This window comes from Staurois parvus, unplaced genomic scaffold (genome assembly GCF_062004578.1).
Source record: "Staurois parvus isolate SC_StPar_1 unplaced genomic scaffold, SC_StPar_1.0 ptg000583l, whole genome shotgun sequence".
Lineage (NCBI taxonomy): Eukaryota > Metazoa > Chordata > Amphibia > Anura > Ranidae > Staurois > Staurois parvus.
This window is the reverse complement of record NW_028318379.1, coordinates 332809-350500: the sequence shown is the minus strand read 5'-3', so window position 1 is coordinate 350500 and position 17692 is coordinate 332809. Positions and strand designations below refer to the sequence as shown.

The window sequence follows — 17692 nt, the reverse complement described above, 5'->3', positions numbered from 1 at the left end:
TTACAGCTCCACACGTCGGCGCTGCCGTGCACTTTGGCAGAGACCGACATGCTCAAAGACTGGCCCACCATCTCTTCTACATGTGAATGCAGGGCTGGCACTGCCTTTTGGGCAAAGAAATGACGGCTTGGCACTCTCCACCGCGGCGCGGCACAAGCCATCATTTCTCGGAAAGGTGCTGAGTCCACCAGTTGGAAAGGGAGGGACTGCAGCACCAGCAACTTGGACAGGAGGACGTTCAGCTTTTGCACCGTCGGGTGCGTGCTCGCAAACTGTTGTCTCTTGGATACGGATTCCAAGAAAGACTGTTGACGGAATCCGAGAAGAGGAGTAGCAGGAGAAGGAGCATCTGAACGAGCGGAAGATGCCAATGAGCGACAACTCCCCTCAGCAGAGGTGTTGGAGCCTTGACTGGCTGATAGAGGGCGATTGACGACGTCGGGTGACGGAGCAAGTAACGGAGCGGGTGATGGAGCGGGGGCTGGGGCAGGCAGAACCGCCGTATGTTTATCACGGTTTTCCCAGGCCACCGAATGGTGACGCTGCATATGCTGACGCAACGCTGTAGTCCCAACATGGGCCCCCTGGCCACGCTTGCATTTCTGGCCACATAGTCGACATACGGCTACGTTTACTTCCTCGGGCGGCTTGAGGAAAAATTGCCACACCACCGAGTAGGAAACTTTGCCCCCGCTACTCTTCACTGGCTGACTGCTACTTCCTCCGTGCGCACCGGCACCACTACTGGCCGTGGTGGTAGGCTGCAGTGGAGCTGGTGCTCTACTCCGTGGACGTTTGGCTCCACTGACACTGATGCGACCCTGCTGCTGTCTCCTGGGCAACCCACCGACTGTTTTGCTCGCTGCCAAGCTGCCACCCTCTTCTCCTGATGATGCGGAAGAAATTGCCTGATGACGACGAGGCTGCCAAGTGCGATCAACCTCCTCATCATCAAGTAGGGTCTCCGCCTCACTACTAGCCCCCTCGGCTGCGTCTGGGTCAGGAGACAGACCTGTCTCTAGACCGGCTACCGAGCCACTCTCCTCGCCAGTACTTGTTCGCTTGGCTGCTGAAAAGGCCGATGTCTCCCCCCGTTCCTGACCGCCCTCTGTTAGCTCTTCCTCACTGTACAGTGGGGCTGAGCCCACAGCATGCGATACTTCGCTTGGTGAGGGAACAGCAAAGGACAGGGGCAGGTAGAGGACACGTGATTTCAGTGGGCTTGGTCCCGGGCCATGCCAACTAACGGTTGTGTCTGACGTACCCACCGACCGTTGGCTGTAGGTGTCAGAGGTGACCTGGGAAGAGGAAGACGACCGAGCCAACCAATCAATGACGGCAGGGTTGTCGGTGGAGACACGACCGCTGGATGACACCGGGAGCACTGGCCTCTGGCTGCGAATACTGCTGCCTCGACCCCTTCCTCTGCTGCCACGTCTGCTCGCTCCTAAAACATTGCCTCCTCTGCCACTCCTCTGCATGTTGTCTGACATACTATTTAATTCAACGATTAGGTGTCCCTGAGTAACAATTCTCTGGCACTCAGTAACAATTCTGTCTGTCCCTGAGTATGAATTCTGTGGCCCTGAGTAACAATTCTGTGTCTGTGCGAGTAACAATTCTGTGTCTGTGCGAGTAACAATTCTGTGTCTGTGCAAGTAACAATTTTGTGTCTGTGCGAGTAACAATTCTCTGGCACTCAGTAACAATTCTGTCTGTCCCTGAGTAACAATTCTCTGGCACTCAGTAACAATTCTGTCTGTCCCTGAGTAACAATTCTCTGGCACTCAGTAACAATTCTGTCTGTCCCTGAGTATGAATTCTGTGGCCCTGAGTAACAATTCTGTGTCTGTGCGAGTAACAATTCTGTGTCTGTGCAAGTAACAATTTTGTGTCTGTGCGAGTAACAATTCTCTGGCACTCAGTAACAATTCTGTCTGTCCCTGAGTAACAATTCTCTGGCACTCAGTAACAATTCTGTCTGTCCCTGAGTATGAATTCTGTGGCCCTGAGTAACAATTCTGTGTCTGTGCGAGTAACAATTCTGTGTCTGTGCAAGTAACAATTTTGTGTCTGTGCGAGTAACAATTCTCTGGCACTCAGTAACAATTCTGTCTGTCCCTGAGTAACAATTCTCTGTCCCTGAGTAACAATTCTCTGGCACTCAGTAACAATTCTGTCTGTCCCTGAGTAACAATTCTCTGGCACTCAGTAACAATTCTGTCTGTCCCTGAGTAACAATTCTCTGGCACTCAGTAACAATTCTGTGTCTGTGCGAGTAACAATTCTCTGGCACTCAGTAACAATTCTGTCTGTCCCTGAGTAACAATTCTCTGGCACTCAGTAACAATTCTGTCTGTCCCTGAGTAACAATTCTCTGGCACTCAGTAACAATTCTGTCTGTCCCTGAGTATGAATTCTGTGGCCCTGAGTAACAATTCTGTGTCTGTGCGAGTAACAATTCTGTGTCTGTGCAAGTAACAATTTTGTGTCTGTGCGAGTAACAATTCTCTGGCACTCAGTAACAATTCTGTCTGTCCCTGAGTAACAATTCTCTGGCACTCAGTAACAATTCTGTCTGTCCCTGAGTAACAATTCTCTGGCACTCAGTAACAATTCTGTCTGTCCCTGAGTAACAATTCTCTGGCACTCAGTAACAATTCTGTCTGTCCCTGAGTATGAATTCTGTGGCCCTGAGTAACAATTCTGTGTCTGTGCGAGTAACAATTCTGTGTCTGTGCAAGTAACAATTTTGTGTCTGTGCGAGTAACAATTCTCTGGCACTCAGTAACAATTCTGTCTGTCCCTGAGTAACAATTCTCTGGCACTCAGTAACAATTCTGTCTGTCCCTGAGTAACAATTCTCTGGCACTCAGTAACAATTCTGTCTGTCCCTGAGTAACAATTCTCTGGCACTCAGTAACAATTCTGTCTGTCCCTGAGTATGAATTCTGTGGCCCTGAGTAACAATTCTGTGTCTGTGCGAGTAACAATTCTGTGTCTGTGCAAGTAACAATTTTGTGTCTGTGCGAGTAACAATTCTCTGGCACTCAGTAACAATTCTGTCTGTCCCTGAGTAACAATTCTCTGGCACTCAGTAACAATTCTGTCTGTCCCTAAGTAACAATTCTCTGGCACTCAGTAACAATTCTGTCTGTCCCTGAGTATGAATTCTGTGGCCCTGAGTAACAATTCTGTGTCTGTGCGAGTAACAATTTTGTGTCTGTGCGAGTAACAATTCTCTGGCACTCAGTAACAATTCTGTCTGTCCCTGAGTAACAATTCTCTGGCACTCAGTAACAATTCTGTCTGTCCCTGAGTAACAATTCTCTGGCACTCAGTAACAATTCTGTCTATCCCTGAGTATGAATTCTGTGGCCCTGAGTAACAATTCTGTGTCTGTGCGAGTAACAATTCTGTGTCTGTGCAAGTAACAATTTTGTGTCTGTGCGAGTAACAATTCTCTGGCACTCAGTAACAATTCTGTCTGTCCCTGAGTAACAATTCTCTGGCACTCAGTAACAATTCTGTCTGTCCCTGAGTAACAATTCTCTGGCACTCAGTAACAATTCTGTCTGTCCCTGAGTAACAATTCTCTGGCACTCAGTAACAATTCTGTCTGTCCCTGAGTAACAATTCTCTGGCACTCAGTAACAATTCTGTCTGTCCCTGAGTATGAATTCTGTGGCCCTGAGTAACAATTCTGTGTCTGTGCGAGTAACAATTCTGTGTCTGTGCAAGTAACAATTTTGTGTCTGTGCGAGTAACAATTCTCTGGCACTCAGTAACAATTCTGTCTGTCCCTGAGTAACAATTCTCTGGCACTCAGTAACAATTCTGTCTGTCCCTGAGTAACAATTCTCTGGCACTCAGTAACAATTCTGTCTGTCCCTGAGTATGAATTCTGTGGCCCTGAGTAACAATTCTGTGTCTGTGCGAGTAACAATTCTGTGTCTGTGCAAGTAACAATTTTGTGTCTGTGCGAGTAACAATTCTCTGGCACTCAGTAACAATTCTGTCTGTCCCTGAGTAACAATTCTCTGGCACTCAGTAACAATTCTGTCTGTCCCTGAGTAACAATTCTCTGGCACTCAGTAACAATTCTGTCTGTCCCTGAGTAACAATTCTCTGGCACTCAGTAACAATTCTGTCTGTCCCTGAGTAACAATTCTCTGGCACTCAGTAACAATTCTGTCTGTCCCTGAGTAACAATTCTGTCTGTCCCTGAGAATGAATTCTGTGGCCCTGAGTAAGAATTCTCTGGCATCAGTAACAATTCTGTCTGTCCCTGAGTAACAATTCTCTGGCACTCAGTAACAATTCTGTCTGTCCCTGAGTAAAAATTCTGTGGCCCTAATAACGTTTCTGTGGCCCTAAGTAACAATTCTCTGGCACTGAGTAACAATTCTGTCTGTCCCTGAGTATGAATTCTGTGGCCCTAACTAGCGTTTCTTTGTCCCTAAATAACGATTCTGTGGCCCTCATTAACAAGTCTGTGTCCTTGAGTAATGGTTCTCTGTCCCTAAGTAACTTCTCTCTGTCCCCAATTCTCGTTTCTGTGGCCCTAACTCTGTCCCTGTCCCTAGTACAGAGCGGTCTGCCTCTGTTCAATGACTGCAGGCAAATGAAGATTTCCAAAATGGCCGCTATATATACCTCGACCATTACACAGTGCTGGCTGGCTGGCTGCTGATTGGCTGATGCGATCACATGTCGTTGAGGAATGCATTATGGGGCAGCGCGCCTTGTCTGCGCGCCTTCCCCGACATCCCCGCTCCGTCGCCGCACATGTCAGCCGCCATTTTCGGAAAAATTTCGATTCGCGCGTCCGAATTAGGCTGTTTTTCGGATTCGGCACGAATCGAAATTTTTCCGATATTCGACTCGAATTCCACTTCGGATACTTCGATTCGCTCATCTCTATTTATAATTGTCATGTGACCTGCTGTGGTTGGTCACAGAGGTCACATGGTACTGGAGATAGATCTCGCCACAACACGGCCACGATCTGGGAGGATGTCATATGACGCCCACCTGGATCAACAAAAGTTCTGCTCTGCCATCATTTGATAGTGGCTAGGAGGGAAATGGTTAAACAGGAGCAGGATGGATGAAGTGCATGTACATGATCCAGAAAATGTGTATTATATAGGGCGCGCTTGTTAGAGGCCAACCTCCTGTAGCTGTAGGATAAAGGTGCCAGATGAATATCAGGGATGGATGGGAGCAATAACACTGAGGCAGCTCTTCTTAGAGTGGAAGCAAGGCTCTAATGCAGTAACATAATAAAGAGAGGAAGGCGCCTCTTAAGTGCAGTATAGACAATTTATTAATAAACAATAGATAAATTGCATTTACAAGATAAATAGTTAAAAAGACTCATCGTGTGATGTAATTAGATCCAGGTGGGACATCCAGCCGTCCAGCAGCAAACTCTGTCTATAGGATCAGGAAGTAGAGTCCAGGATGTGCCTGTGCATCAAAATGAATCTTGGAGAGCAGAGTCGTATGTAGGAGGTGAAGGGGGCGGTAATGCATTAGGCTCAATAGGCTCCTTCTTCAGACCTCAGGTCTCAGTGTGTTTTTTGCTTTAGATAATGCGCGTTTGTGCAAAACAGCTGTAGAAAGAGATTGTTTTTTAATATGCCACTCTCATGGTAGTTTAACGGCTAAGCATGTAAGTGAATTCCTTTTAGGTTGGTTATTCTACACATGTCCATTATGTTTATGGCTGTGAATTGTTAATAAAACTACTACACTATAAGACCTTTTTCTATTGTTGATAGTCTTTTGTGGTTTCAATAGCTAAGAGCGTTTTGAAGAAATACTGGTTCGTCTGGAGCATCTTTTCTTGGATGCTCCAAGGCGTTATTTGCTGTTCTATTCATTTGGACAGCAATTGGATCTGGTGAGTGTGCAGTTAATTCAAGGTGGAGGTCAAACACAATTTAAGTTACTATATGAAGAAAAGTCACAGAGGAGAAGACTGTCCTTGAATATTTTGATATTATTTGGAATGTTCATTCCTTTATGTGTTATACAGTTGTCACAGGTGTTGTTTTTTATTTTACTTTCACTTATATTTTACTTTCACTTATATTTTATAAGTGATGCAAACCATTGTATTTTTTAACAAAGATGCTATACTTACCTGCTCTGTGTAATGGTTTTTACACAGAGCAGCCCTGATCCTCCTTTTCTGGAGTCTTTCAGTGCTTCTGGACCCTACCCCCTGCTGGTTGGGTAAGTATTGGGGGTGGGGCTGGGCGGTTGCTGATTGCAGTTATATCACTGTTACATTGTCCTTACCCCTCTACTTATACCATCTTTCAGAAAAACTATTCCTGTACCATGTATAAAACCTACTACAGAAAACTGATATTTTCAAACAAAAAATGCCTTTTAAAATTAGAGTAAATGACAGCACATTCTGTATGTAAACATTTTGTTGGGGATTCCTTTTTATCTATACCAGATCCTTATGCTAAATAAGGGTCTGGGAGAGATAATGCAATGAGTTCCCCCTATAAATACATATCAGACCCTTGTGTTTCATGCAGGTCTATTATTATGAATGGTAAGGGTGGTCCCACATTTAAAAAAAAAAAAAAAAAAAAGGATGGGCTTCCTTCCAAATGTTATACCAGGCCCCTAGGGTTTTTTCATGGAGTTTAAGGGGAACACCATGGGTAAAAAGCAAGAAAAAATAGTGTGGGGGTCTCCCCCAAAATCATCGCCAGTCCCTTTTTCCAAACATGAAGCCTGGCAGACCAGGAAAGGGGGAAACAAGTGCTAGAACCATATCAAACCACATGCCCTCAACATGGGGGAAAGCCCTGTGGTTGTGAGGGTATGCACGTGGGGGCTTAATAGAATATGAAATTTCTTTGAAAAATTAGCCCTTCCCCCATGTGAATGAGTAAGGGGTACATAGTGACCCACTAACATACATAAAATACTTCAAAGTAAATAAACATACTGATACTGTTTTGGCAAATCCTTTATTTAAAAAATTCCCACAATGTAAATCCTTCATCAATCACATCTTCCAGAGTTGCAGATCCACTTCAATCAGGATGAATGATTCCTGCCATCAGTCAAATGCCCACTGGCCGAAGGAAAACAAACCAACCATGTAAGGCCAGTGCATAGTACAGTGTAAGTATCTGTTAATAAGACCTACACATTCTTTCATATTTCATTTTCTTCATGTTTGATGTTTTGTACCAGAACCAAAATTTGTTGAGTCCCTGGAGCTCATTTCATAATGTGCAAGAAATGTGCGTCCACCAGTGATGAAAGGTCCATGCTCCTCTTTGATGCCTTGTCTGCCATTACAACCATCTTTTTTTATGTACACAGAATGGCTTTGCAGATTATTGGGGGTCTGCCCTGATGTTGGGGGAAGGATTTGTGCCCTTTGGGTCTTTTTTCCCCTCTCAAACTGGGGGTTTCTTTCCTATGGTAGAGCACCCCACCAAGTACTTAGAGGACTGGCTTTGGCAGATCACTTAAAGAATAGGGTCTAAGTGGCTTTGCTCTAGGTCAGTGTTTCTCAACCTTTTTTAGTCAAGGCTCTCTTTCAAATTATGGACAGTCTTGAGGCACCCCATTCTAAAATGGGGTACCTCAAGACTGTCCATAATGTTAAAAGGGCACCCCATTCTAAAATATTAAAAACTATTCTAATAGCTTTATATAACACAGTAACATCCACACATGTAGGACATCCAACATCAGAGGTGATTTATTCTTCCAAAGCAAATAAACCTTTGCACACTGGTACTGAGTAGTATGCCAGTGTTTCTCTTCTCCCTCAGGTTTTCTCCATCACTGAGATAATGTGACGCTAGCGCTGCCAGAGAGGAGAGGAGAAAAAAATTAGGTCATACGTCACCCTCCCAGAACTGGACTATCGTGCTGTAGCCGTCATTGGCTAATAGTGTGGTAGTAAAGTGCTTACATTTATGTAAGCATATTTTTTACATTTATCACCTTTATTTAAAAGTTACCACATTATGGATATGGCTCTTTGGTTCCTTTCATAATGCTTTCAGAAGCAATTCATGGCATGGATGGATGCCAAGAAGGTGGACCTGGGAGAGGATGTTGACTGCATGGAGGTGATATCAAGCATTTGGAGGAAATAGTGCACATAAACTAGAAGTGTTCACAGTCCTGTGTAAATATTTTATGGGACATTGCATTCTAGTTTCTGGCCCCTGGCGGCTCACACCACATCCCTATCCTACAGTTTTTATTATGGCTTACACAGGCATGTAATCTTTGGCATAACAACTCATGCTACTAACCCCCTGCCCGAGCTTTGCTGCTGGTCATAAATACTGCATCTGGAGTTAAAATTACATCTGACAGCCCCTCAAAGAGGCACAACATACCAAATGTCTGTTACCACCACACCAGCCTGGTCACTGGGCCTGCACCCCCTTCTTATCATTATTCCTGAAACATCCATGTTATTGTTCTTTCATGCCAACTGTTCCTGTCAGGCACCGCCCAACGGGATCTCTAGTGGTCCACAGCACGGGATTCCCCAGGACGCGGAGTCTAAGTCCCAGTCTGCCTTTTCACCAGAGCCCCTGATGGTGGGGATGGACTTGGTGCAAGATTGGAACCAGGTCGCGCCCCTGGGCGCACCCAGCTATGGTAGAGGGGTCCCACTGAGGGTATGTGCCCGGGATGAGCCTGCTGTGAAGGGGCTGACGGGTCCAGCTCCGAGCAGGATGGATGGATGACCGCTAGGAGTGAGCGTGGTCAGACTAGCCGGGTCGGTAACAGTGGGGACAGGTACGGTACCAAACAGTAGGCAAAGAGTAGTCAGGTCACACGTCGGGTTCAGTAACAGAGGGTCCAAATAGCAGTAACTACAGGCAGAGGAATGGTCAGGGACGAGCCGCAATTGCCGCCACGGACGACCAGGTCCTACTGCCCGCCCGCTGATGTACCTGGGCGATACGCGCGTGCGCGGATTGACGCGCCGCGGCGAAGACCAGGATCCCTGACATGGCCCCCCCCTACGGGCAGCCTCCGGATGCCCAACCGACCCCTTCTTGACGGCTGGTTTTGAAAAAATTCCTGCACAAGTCTTGGGGCGTGCACATTTTGGGCCAGCTCCCACAAATTTTCTAGCCGGGTCAGTAACAGTGGGGACAGGTGCGGTACCAAGCAGTAGGCAAAGAGTAGTCAGGTCACACGCCAGGTTCAGTAACAGAGGGTCCAAATAGCAGTAACTACAGGCAGAGGAATGATCAGGGACGAGCTGGGGGTCAGAGCAGGAGAGGGTCAGCATAAGTCAGGACAGGCAGAGTTTGGCAACAAGGAAACGTACTTTACAGGAACACAGGAACAGGAACAAGACATTGCCTGGCCGGTTTAAATAGCGCGCCCTGCACCATGCCAGGCGTGTGCCCGTGTGCGCAAGTGCGCATGCGCATTCTCAATTGGCTCCGCGGACGACCAGGTCCTACTGCCCGCCCGCTGATGTACCTGGGTGATCTGCGCATGCGCGGATTCACGCGCCGTGGCGAAAACCGGGATCCCTGACAGTTCCAAGGCTCTCACCACCACAGGTGATCCCTATCCTCCTCCCTCCACAGCAGTTTTGTGCATAAAACCCTCTTTTTCACCACTGTACCTGACCCCTATTCTCTCACCAACTCTTCCACATGCCCTGACTTCACTTGCAACTGTACAAAGGCCAGCCTCAACACTTGCCGCCACTACAGTGTTGCACTCTTCCATATTCATACCATTCAATGAACAGCCACTCGTTTGCTAGTTGTGTTTAAAATACTATTGATGTCATAAAAATGTATTTGAAATAACCAATCAGTAAAAAGGTAAAGTATATTTTCTATAATAGCTTCAATACCATAAAGAGTACCGTATCAGGATGTGTTTACAGTCTTTTTAATAGCATCATTGCTTACAATAGAGCTGCTTTAGGTTAGTTTTGAAGACTTTCTTTACATCTCTGTTTCGTAAAGTATATATGAAAGGGTTAATCATAGGAGTAAAAGCTGTGTACATGAATGCAAGATATTTATCATAATTTGTTCCATTTGGTTTGACATACACAACCATGGCTGTTCCATAAAAGAGGCTAGCAACAATTAAGTGAGATGTACAAGTAGAAAAAGCCTTTTGCTTGCCCTCATCACTCCGAATCTTAGAAATTGTTTTAATGATATGGCTGTACAGTCCAACGATTATAAGAAAAGGTACAACAATATTAAATACAGCTGAAGCACTTGTAGACACACTACTGGCAAAAGGATCTGAACATGTCAACTTTTGAAGCGGAGCAAAGTCACAAAAAAAGTGGTCTATTATATTTGGACCACAAAATTCCAAGTGTGCCGTGAAGATGGTGGGGATTAAAATAATACCAAATCCGATAATCCATGGAAAGATGGCTAAAACAGTACAAAAAACATGGTTCATTATTGTCAAATATCGTAAAGGATTGTTGATAGCTAGATGTCGGTCAAAGACCATTACAGCAAGAAGATAGCATTCAGTCACACCCAAAGAAGTAAAGACATACATTTGGGTAATGCACCCACCGAAAGAAATCATATTATTTGCAACTGCTAGATTACATAGTAATTTTGGAACAGTGACAGTTACAAACATAATGTCTAAAGCAGAGAATACACTGATGAAGAAGTACATAGGAGTGTGAAGTGAAGACTCTGAGTTAACCAGAAAAATGATGGAGATATTACCCACAATACATATAACGTAGCTGAATAAAAACACAAAAAATAATAAATGCTGTAACTGAGTCAAATCAGAGAAAGCCAAAAGAATAAAATCTTTTACAATTGTCTTGTTCATTTCCACTATACATTAGAAAATATACCTGTAAGAAAAATATCAGGTCCTTATTAAGCAACAATACAAAAGGTTTTAATTGTAGATTTTGTACATTGGACCTAAAAACATATGGGCCCCTAATGTGTCATATCTAAATCCCTTGGACCTAAAACGTATAGGCCCCTAATGTGTCATATCTAAATCCCTTGGACCTAAAACCTATGGGCCCCTAATGTGTCATATCTAAATCCCTTGGACCTAAAACCTATGGGCCCCTAATGTGTCATATCTAAATCCGCAAAACTTATGTTGCTGAATACAAAGCTGTAGATTTGAATCATCAAGGACGACTAAGACCTCTGCGCATCAACGCTGGACTCTCTGCAGAGAGCAAGGGTCCTTCTCTACGGCATGGTGACAGAAGACAAACTTTCTCATTGGCCTGTTGCTGCCTTCCAAAGTAAAACTGTAATATTTTCTACACCGTTTGTTTTTTTGGATACACTTTGAAGGTATTTAGCTAGTTAGAACTGAAAGGACTTTAACCCTTTCGCCGCCAGGTCCATACCTTTGCTGTCCTCCCCTTCTTTCTGTGACCCAGAAGGCGACGTGTGTGACGTCACTTCCCAGTCACTTTTCTTGGCTAGCACAGCAGAGAAGCAATGTATTGAAATGCAGTCTGCATTGAAATACATGCAATGGAGCCCAGAGGAGACATGCATGTCTCAAAGATAACCTGTCACCTAAAAATCATCATAGAGGGGACTCTATGTGATGAAAAAAAAAACTAAGTACATTTTTTTTATTATTGCAAAAAAATTAAGCCCTTTTGACAATGTGCTTGGGCACGAAACGCGTTAGTTGCCCTACCTGGTGACGTCACGCCACTCAGCCCGCATCGAAGGCCGGCGACTATTTTGGATCCTGTCAGATGTGAGTGCATATTCAGTATTGCTGGTCACTGATTCATTCCTCAATAAAAATTACTACACTATTGGAAGTCTCTTCTCTGGCTCATTTATTATGAGCCCTCCTTAAGGTGAATCCCTGGTATTCTATATGTACCTCCGTGAGTGGTTACCCCTGCTGGATGGATGTTTTGCCCCTGGAGCCTGGAGATGTATTCGTTGTGTTACCTGTCCTGCTCAGGTGTACCAGATGACCCCCAGAGTCCCCTGTTTGTGATCCAGATGATCAGGAGTTGGTCTGAATTACTCAAATGCTCATGACATTGTGCTTTCTGGTTAGTGCAATATACATTTGTTTACAACCACTGGAATCACGGATTTGCACCTTACAGTTTTATTGATTGAACTTTGAACCATTTACTTCACTTTGTGCACTTTAAACATCATGTCCGGACGTTTATCACTCGTTTATTCCTGGCATTCCCAATAGCGCTTTTTGTTTCTGTGTTTTACTTACTTTATTTTATATTCATTTTAGTGGATTTCATTTATTGTCAATTTATATAGTGCTGCATATTATATACATAGGGGACTCTGTGATGAAAAAAAAACTAAGTTCCTGTTTTTTATTATTGCAAAATTAAGTTAAACCCAATCACCTAACACCCCCCCAAAATTTTTTTTGAGCCAACCCCCCCCACTCCCACATACGAACGCACGTAAAAACACAGGTCAGGACGCCTATGCATGAAAACGGTGATTGCGATCCACATGTTATATATCACCTTGTACGCCAGAGTGATAGCAATAATTCTAGGTCAAGACCTCCTCTGTAATGATAAACTGATGACCTATAGGGGCTTTTGAAGCATTGCCTATAGAAAGCATAGGGAACTAAGTTTTTTGTCATTCCATAGGTGCACACAAATTTAACCACTTGCCTACCGGGCACTTATACCCCCTTCTTTACCTGGCCAATTTTCAGCTTTCAGTGCTATCGCACTTTGACAATTGCGCGGTCATGCAAGATTGTACCCATATGAAATTTTTATCATTTTTTTCTCACAAATATTTTGCTTGTGCAGGTTCAGCAAACTACCAAACAGCCATACCAGATCTGTCATACCAGATCCTAAGCAAGGATAAAGGTCTGGTACGTATTTTTAAGGGGAAGGCCACTTTTTTTTTTTTGGAGTCCCCGGTTAATATCTTTGCCAGACTTTCCTCTAGAATAAGGGTCTAGCGTAGACGAAAATTCCCATCCACTTTGTTTACAAGCAGAAGGTGGTGAGGAGGTGGCATTTGCTGGCAACTTAAGCGTCTCTTTTTTTTCTTTGTAAATGTCAGTTTTGTAGTAGACTACATACTTCTTTGTGCCACTTCACAGTCAGGTTAAGGGTATTACCAGGCATGCTATTTAAAGGAATTAATGCTTAATTATAAAATTGCTGCTCCCCTTCAAACAGTAATTTACATGTTTTTGTTTTTTTGCTTACATGTTCCCCAGGGAAGTGTCCAGTTCACCAAGCCATTTTTTGATAGTCCCTTGCCTCTTAGCCTAGAAAATACAAAATGTAGTTGTCAGGAGTGGGTAACACACACAGTGCAGGGGTCATAAGTATATACAGACCAACAGTCAGCATCCCTGATTGATGATTCACAACACACACACATACATACATATATATATATATATATATATATATCTTGCCTTGTGCCCTGTGTTCCAACGGAACACACAAACACAAAATCACATACCCCTCTATGTGGCTACCTGGAAGCAACCTGTCAGGCCACCACAGACTACACATAGACACGGGCAGAAGCTCCGTTGAAACACAGAGCACAAGACAAGAGATGTCAAGTGCCCCAGATGCCTTAGACTGGTGAAGGCCATGCTGGAGACATTCCTGAGGATTAACCATTTATCCCCTTCATATCTATGTCCCATCCTGCTGACCTGATGCAACCCAGGCCCAGTATAGCAATACTACCTGTACCCTCCCACCATTGGCTTGTTTGGGCACAAATAACTTTTCAAGATATTCCCTATACTATACAGTAGCAAATCTTAACTTTTTGAGTTTAGTTATTGTGAACCTTCAGCTTTGCTGCAAAAATCCCCTTCAGGTGAACCTTATACTTTGCAAGAATTTCAGCAATCTGTTATATAACCATCATCATGCTTGAGGTCTATTTATAGATAATTTGTTGTGCAAATGTCTCAAGTATTCACATAGTCATCACAATTGATCCCTGCATTATGCCTAATATAGTGGCCACAATGCCATGTTTTCCTTATTGAGGCAGTTCAGGAAAAATGAACAACATGAATGGAAAATTGCATGTAAATTCACTCAAATCCTGCATGCAGGATATCTGCAAAATACACCACAATGCATCATTCTGGTGACGATTAGTCCTGTTCACATAAACAGCATGAACATTCAGTTTGCCTATTATTATTATTATTATACAGGATTCATATAGTACCAGCAGTGTGTTCAGCACTTTAGAACATGAGGGAAGACAGACAGTTACAATACAATACAAGAGGAATCAGAGGGCCCTGCTCATTAGAGCTTAAAATCTTAAAGGGGGTCAAGTGATACGAAAGGTAATAACTGTGGGGGGTGATATGACGGAGAAAGTGAAAATACAGTTGTTGGGTGGAGGCGGGATAGTGTTTTCCAAAAAGAAGAAGGGTTTTCAGGGATCGCCTAAAAGTAAACAGAGTAGGAGATGGGCAGATTGGGATAGGGCGTTTCATAGGATGGGAGAGACTAAGGAGAAGTCCTAAAGGCTAGCATGGGAGAAGGTGACAAGGGAGCTAGAGAGGAGGAGGCCTTCAGAGGAATAAAGAGAAAGATTTGGTTGGTATTTTGAGACTAGGTTAGTGATGTAGCTGAGGGCAGAGTTGTAGATGGCTTTGTAATTTATTAGTACTATTTTGAATTTAATTAATTGGGTACGTGGAAGCCAATGGAGAATGGTAGCAGACAGTTAGTAAGGTAGGTGAGTCTGGCAGCAGCGTTCATGATAGACTGAAGAGGTTATAGCCAATGTAAAGATAATCCAATGAGGAGGGAGTTGCAGTAGTGGAGGAGAGATATAACCAGGGAGTGAATAAGCAGCTTTGTGGTGTCATTGATTAGGAAGGGGCATATTTTGGAGATGTTTTGTAGGTTGAGGTAGCAAGCTTTGGACAGTGATTGGACTTAGAGCTGAAAGGAGAGTTCAGAGTCCAGACGTACACCTAGCACCCGACATGTGGGGATGGGTTAATAGTTAGGCCACTGATCTTTTCAGAGAAGTCAGGGGAAGAAAATTTAATGAGCTTGGTTTTGGATAAATTAAGTTTCAGGAAGTGGTGTAACATCCAGACTGATATGTCTGCTAGTAAATTAATGATGCATAAGAAGACTTATGTTGTGAGCTGAGGAGTAGGAAGATAGATTTGGGTGTTGTCAGCATAGAAATTATATTGAAAGACATGGGAGGCTGACCCAGGGAGGAGGTATAGATTGAGAATAGGAAATGTCCAAGAATAGAACCTTGGGGAGCCCTGAAGGAAAAAGGAAGAGGAGAGGAGGAAGAAGTAGAATTGTAAGTGACATTGCAGGTGTGGGGGGATAGGTAGGATGGGAACCAGCAAAGAGTACAGTCACAGATATCAAAGTAATGTTTTTTTGAGGTGGAGGGGGTGGTCAGCCATATCAAAGGCAGCAGAAAGGCCCAAAAGTAGGCGTACAGAGTAGTGTCCATTGGTTTTAGCGGTTAGTAAATCATTTGTCAGTTTCAGGAGAGCAGGTTCTGTGTAGTGTTGAGAATGAAATCCAGACTGAAGGGTATCAAGAATGTAATTCTCAGTGGGGTGATCACTCAGTTGTTTGTAGACCAGACATTCATGGAGTTTGGAGGAAAATGGGAGCAAGGAGATGGGGCATAGGTTGTTAAGATTGGTGGGGCCCAAGGAAAGCTTTTTAAGTATGGGTGGCTAGTGCATATTTTAGAGAGTTGGGGAACATGCCAGAAGAGAGGGAGAGATTGAAGATGTGAGAGTGTGTAGGATAGAGCCAGAGAGTGATTGTAGTATTTGAGAGGGTCAGTTAGAAAAAAGTTTAGCAACCTCATTTATAGTAGGGGGTTGGATGTGGAAAGTATTGAGTATTCCTATGGATAAGGGGAGTTAAGTGGAGGTTGTACAGTGGTGAGCTCATCACAAATTGTATCAATCTTCGTTCACAAGTGACTGGTGATCTACTGGGCAGTGAACAAGTTAGTGGCTAGAGGAAGTGGAGGATGGAGTAGAGAATTAAAGGTAGAGAAGGATTGGGACTGGATGAGAAAGTGTTCATGAGAGTGCTAAAATAGATCTTCTTGGAAGGGAGGAGGCAAGAGTTATTTTGGAGGGCAGATTCATAATGGTTGAAATTTTTCTGAGCCTTAGCTGCACTTGAGCATCTATGGCATAAGACTTTGTTTTCTGAGACTTCTGGTGTCATCTGTTTTCCAAGGTGTGTAGTGAGGGGGGAAGGGGTGGGAGAGTGTATTCAAAGAAGAGGACAGGGATCTATTGTAGACAGAAGTGGCTAGGTTGGGGCAGGACAGGGGTGATATTTTGTCATAGAGATGGTCAGTAGCAGAATAGAGGAGAGAAGGGTTAACATGGCAAAGGCTCCTATGGGTAATTGTTAGGTGGTAGGCAGAATATAGGGGGTAGAAGACAGGGAGAGACCAAAAGTAATAAGGTGGTGATCAAAGAGGAAGGAATGTTGGAGAGGTTGCATGGAGTGCTTAGGTAGCAAAGTACATGGTCAAGGGTGTCGCCATCAGAGTGAGTAGAAGCGTGTATCTATTGCTTCAAGTCAAAAGAGGAGGTGAAAAGTAGCAGGAATGTTACTATTAACAGGGATGTTGAAGTCACCGAGGATGCTTGTGGGAATTTCAGAAGAGAGAAAGTAGGGTAGTCAGGCAAAGAAATCCAGGGGCCAATAGATCACAATAATTCTTAAAGAAATTCAAGAAATGAGATGTATACAGTGAGCTTCAAATGCTGAGAGGGACAGAGAAGGAGGAGAGAGACAAACCTAAAAGATGCTAGGATATGAAGATTCCCACTCCACATCCTTTCAATGCACTGGGTCTAGGGGAGTGAGTCCAGAGAAGGCCATCATGGGAGAGGGAGGCAGGAGAAGCAGAGTCAGATTCATGAAGCTAGATTTTGGTAACAGTAAGTATATTAAAGTAGTCAGTGAAAAAGAGGTCAAGGACAGAGATGAGTTTATTGCCGAAAGAGCTGGTGTTCCAAAGTGTGCAGGAGAAGGGGAGGCTGGGTTTGGGAAGAAGAAGAATGGAAACTAAATTGTGTGGGACTCGAGGACAGGAGGATTAGGGCTGCTCTGTGCAAAACCACTGCACAAAGCAGGTAAGTATAACATGTTTGTTATCTAAAAAAATGCCTTTACAATTGCTTTATGTTTTAGGTGGATGTAAAGCAACATAGATGCAGAATTTATCATAAAGATATTGAGAGCACTCAGTCAGTATTCAGTATTTTAGGTATGTTTGAAGCAGCAGCAACATAGATGCAAAGTTTACCTGTGAAGGGACAGAGAAGAGACGTTCAGATGAGAGAGTGGAAGTGTTGCTTAATGAAAGAACACCAACATATGCCACCCAGTCATGCCTATATTACAAAATCCAGTGGGCCACTGCATCTCCAGAGAAGTTTCCAAAAGGAGAATCTCTTCTGTATGTACTGCATTTTACTTACTCAAGCCTACTCAAAAATTGTCTTACCTGTTAGGTTGGGAGCTGGATCTAGAAAAATCTCGAGACTCTCAGGAAAGGCGGGAAGTCACAAACAACTTGTAACAGGTTTCCATCAATGCAGCCTTATTAGAATATCACTATAATACACTATTGGAGTGGTATATGATATC

At 43.9% G+C, this 17692-nt stretch overlaps 1 protein-coding gene across 1 annotated transcript; it reads right to left on the bottom strand.

Moving 5' to 3' along the window:
- Nucleotides 1–9914: 9914 nt before the first annotated feature.
- Nucleotides 9915–10863, bottom strand: LOC149450076 (olfactory receptor 2B6-like). Its single transcript, XM_089692370.1, has one exon. The coding sequence runs from the start codon at nt 10858–10860 to the stop codon at nt 9940–9942; it is 921 nt and encodes a 306-aa protein (XP_089548496.1). The 5' UTR covers nt 10861–10863; the 3' UTR covers nt 9915–9939.
- Between the last annotated feature and the right edge of the window lie 6829 nt (nt 10864–17692).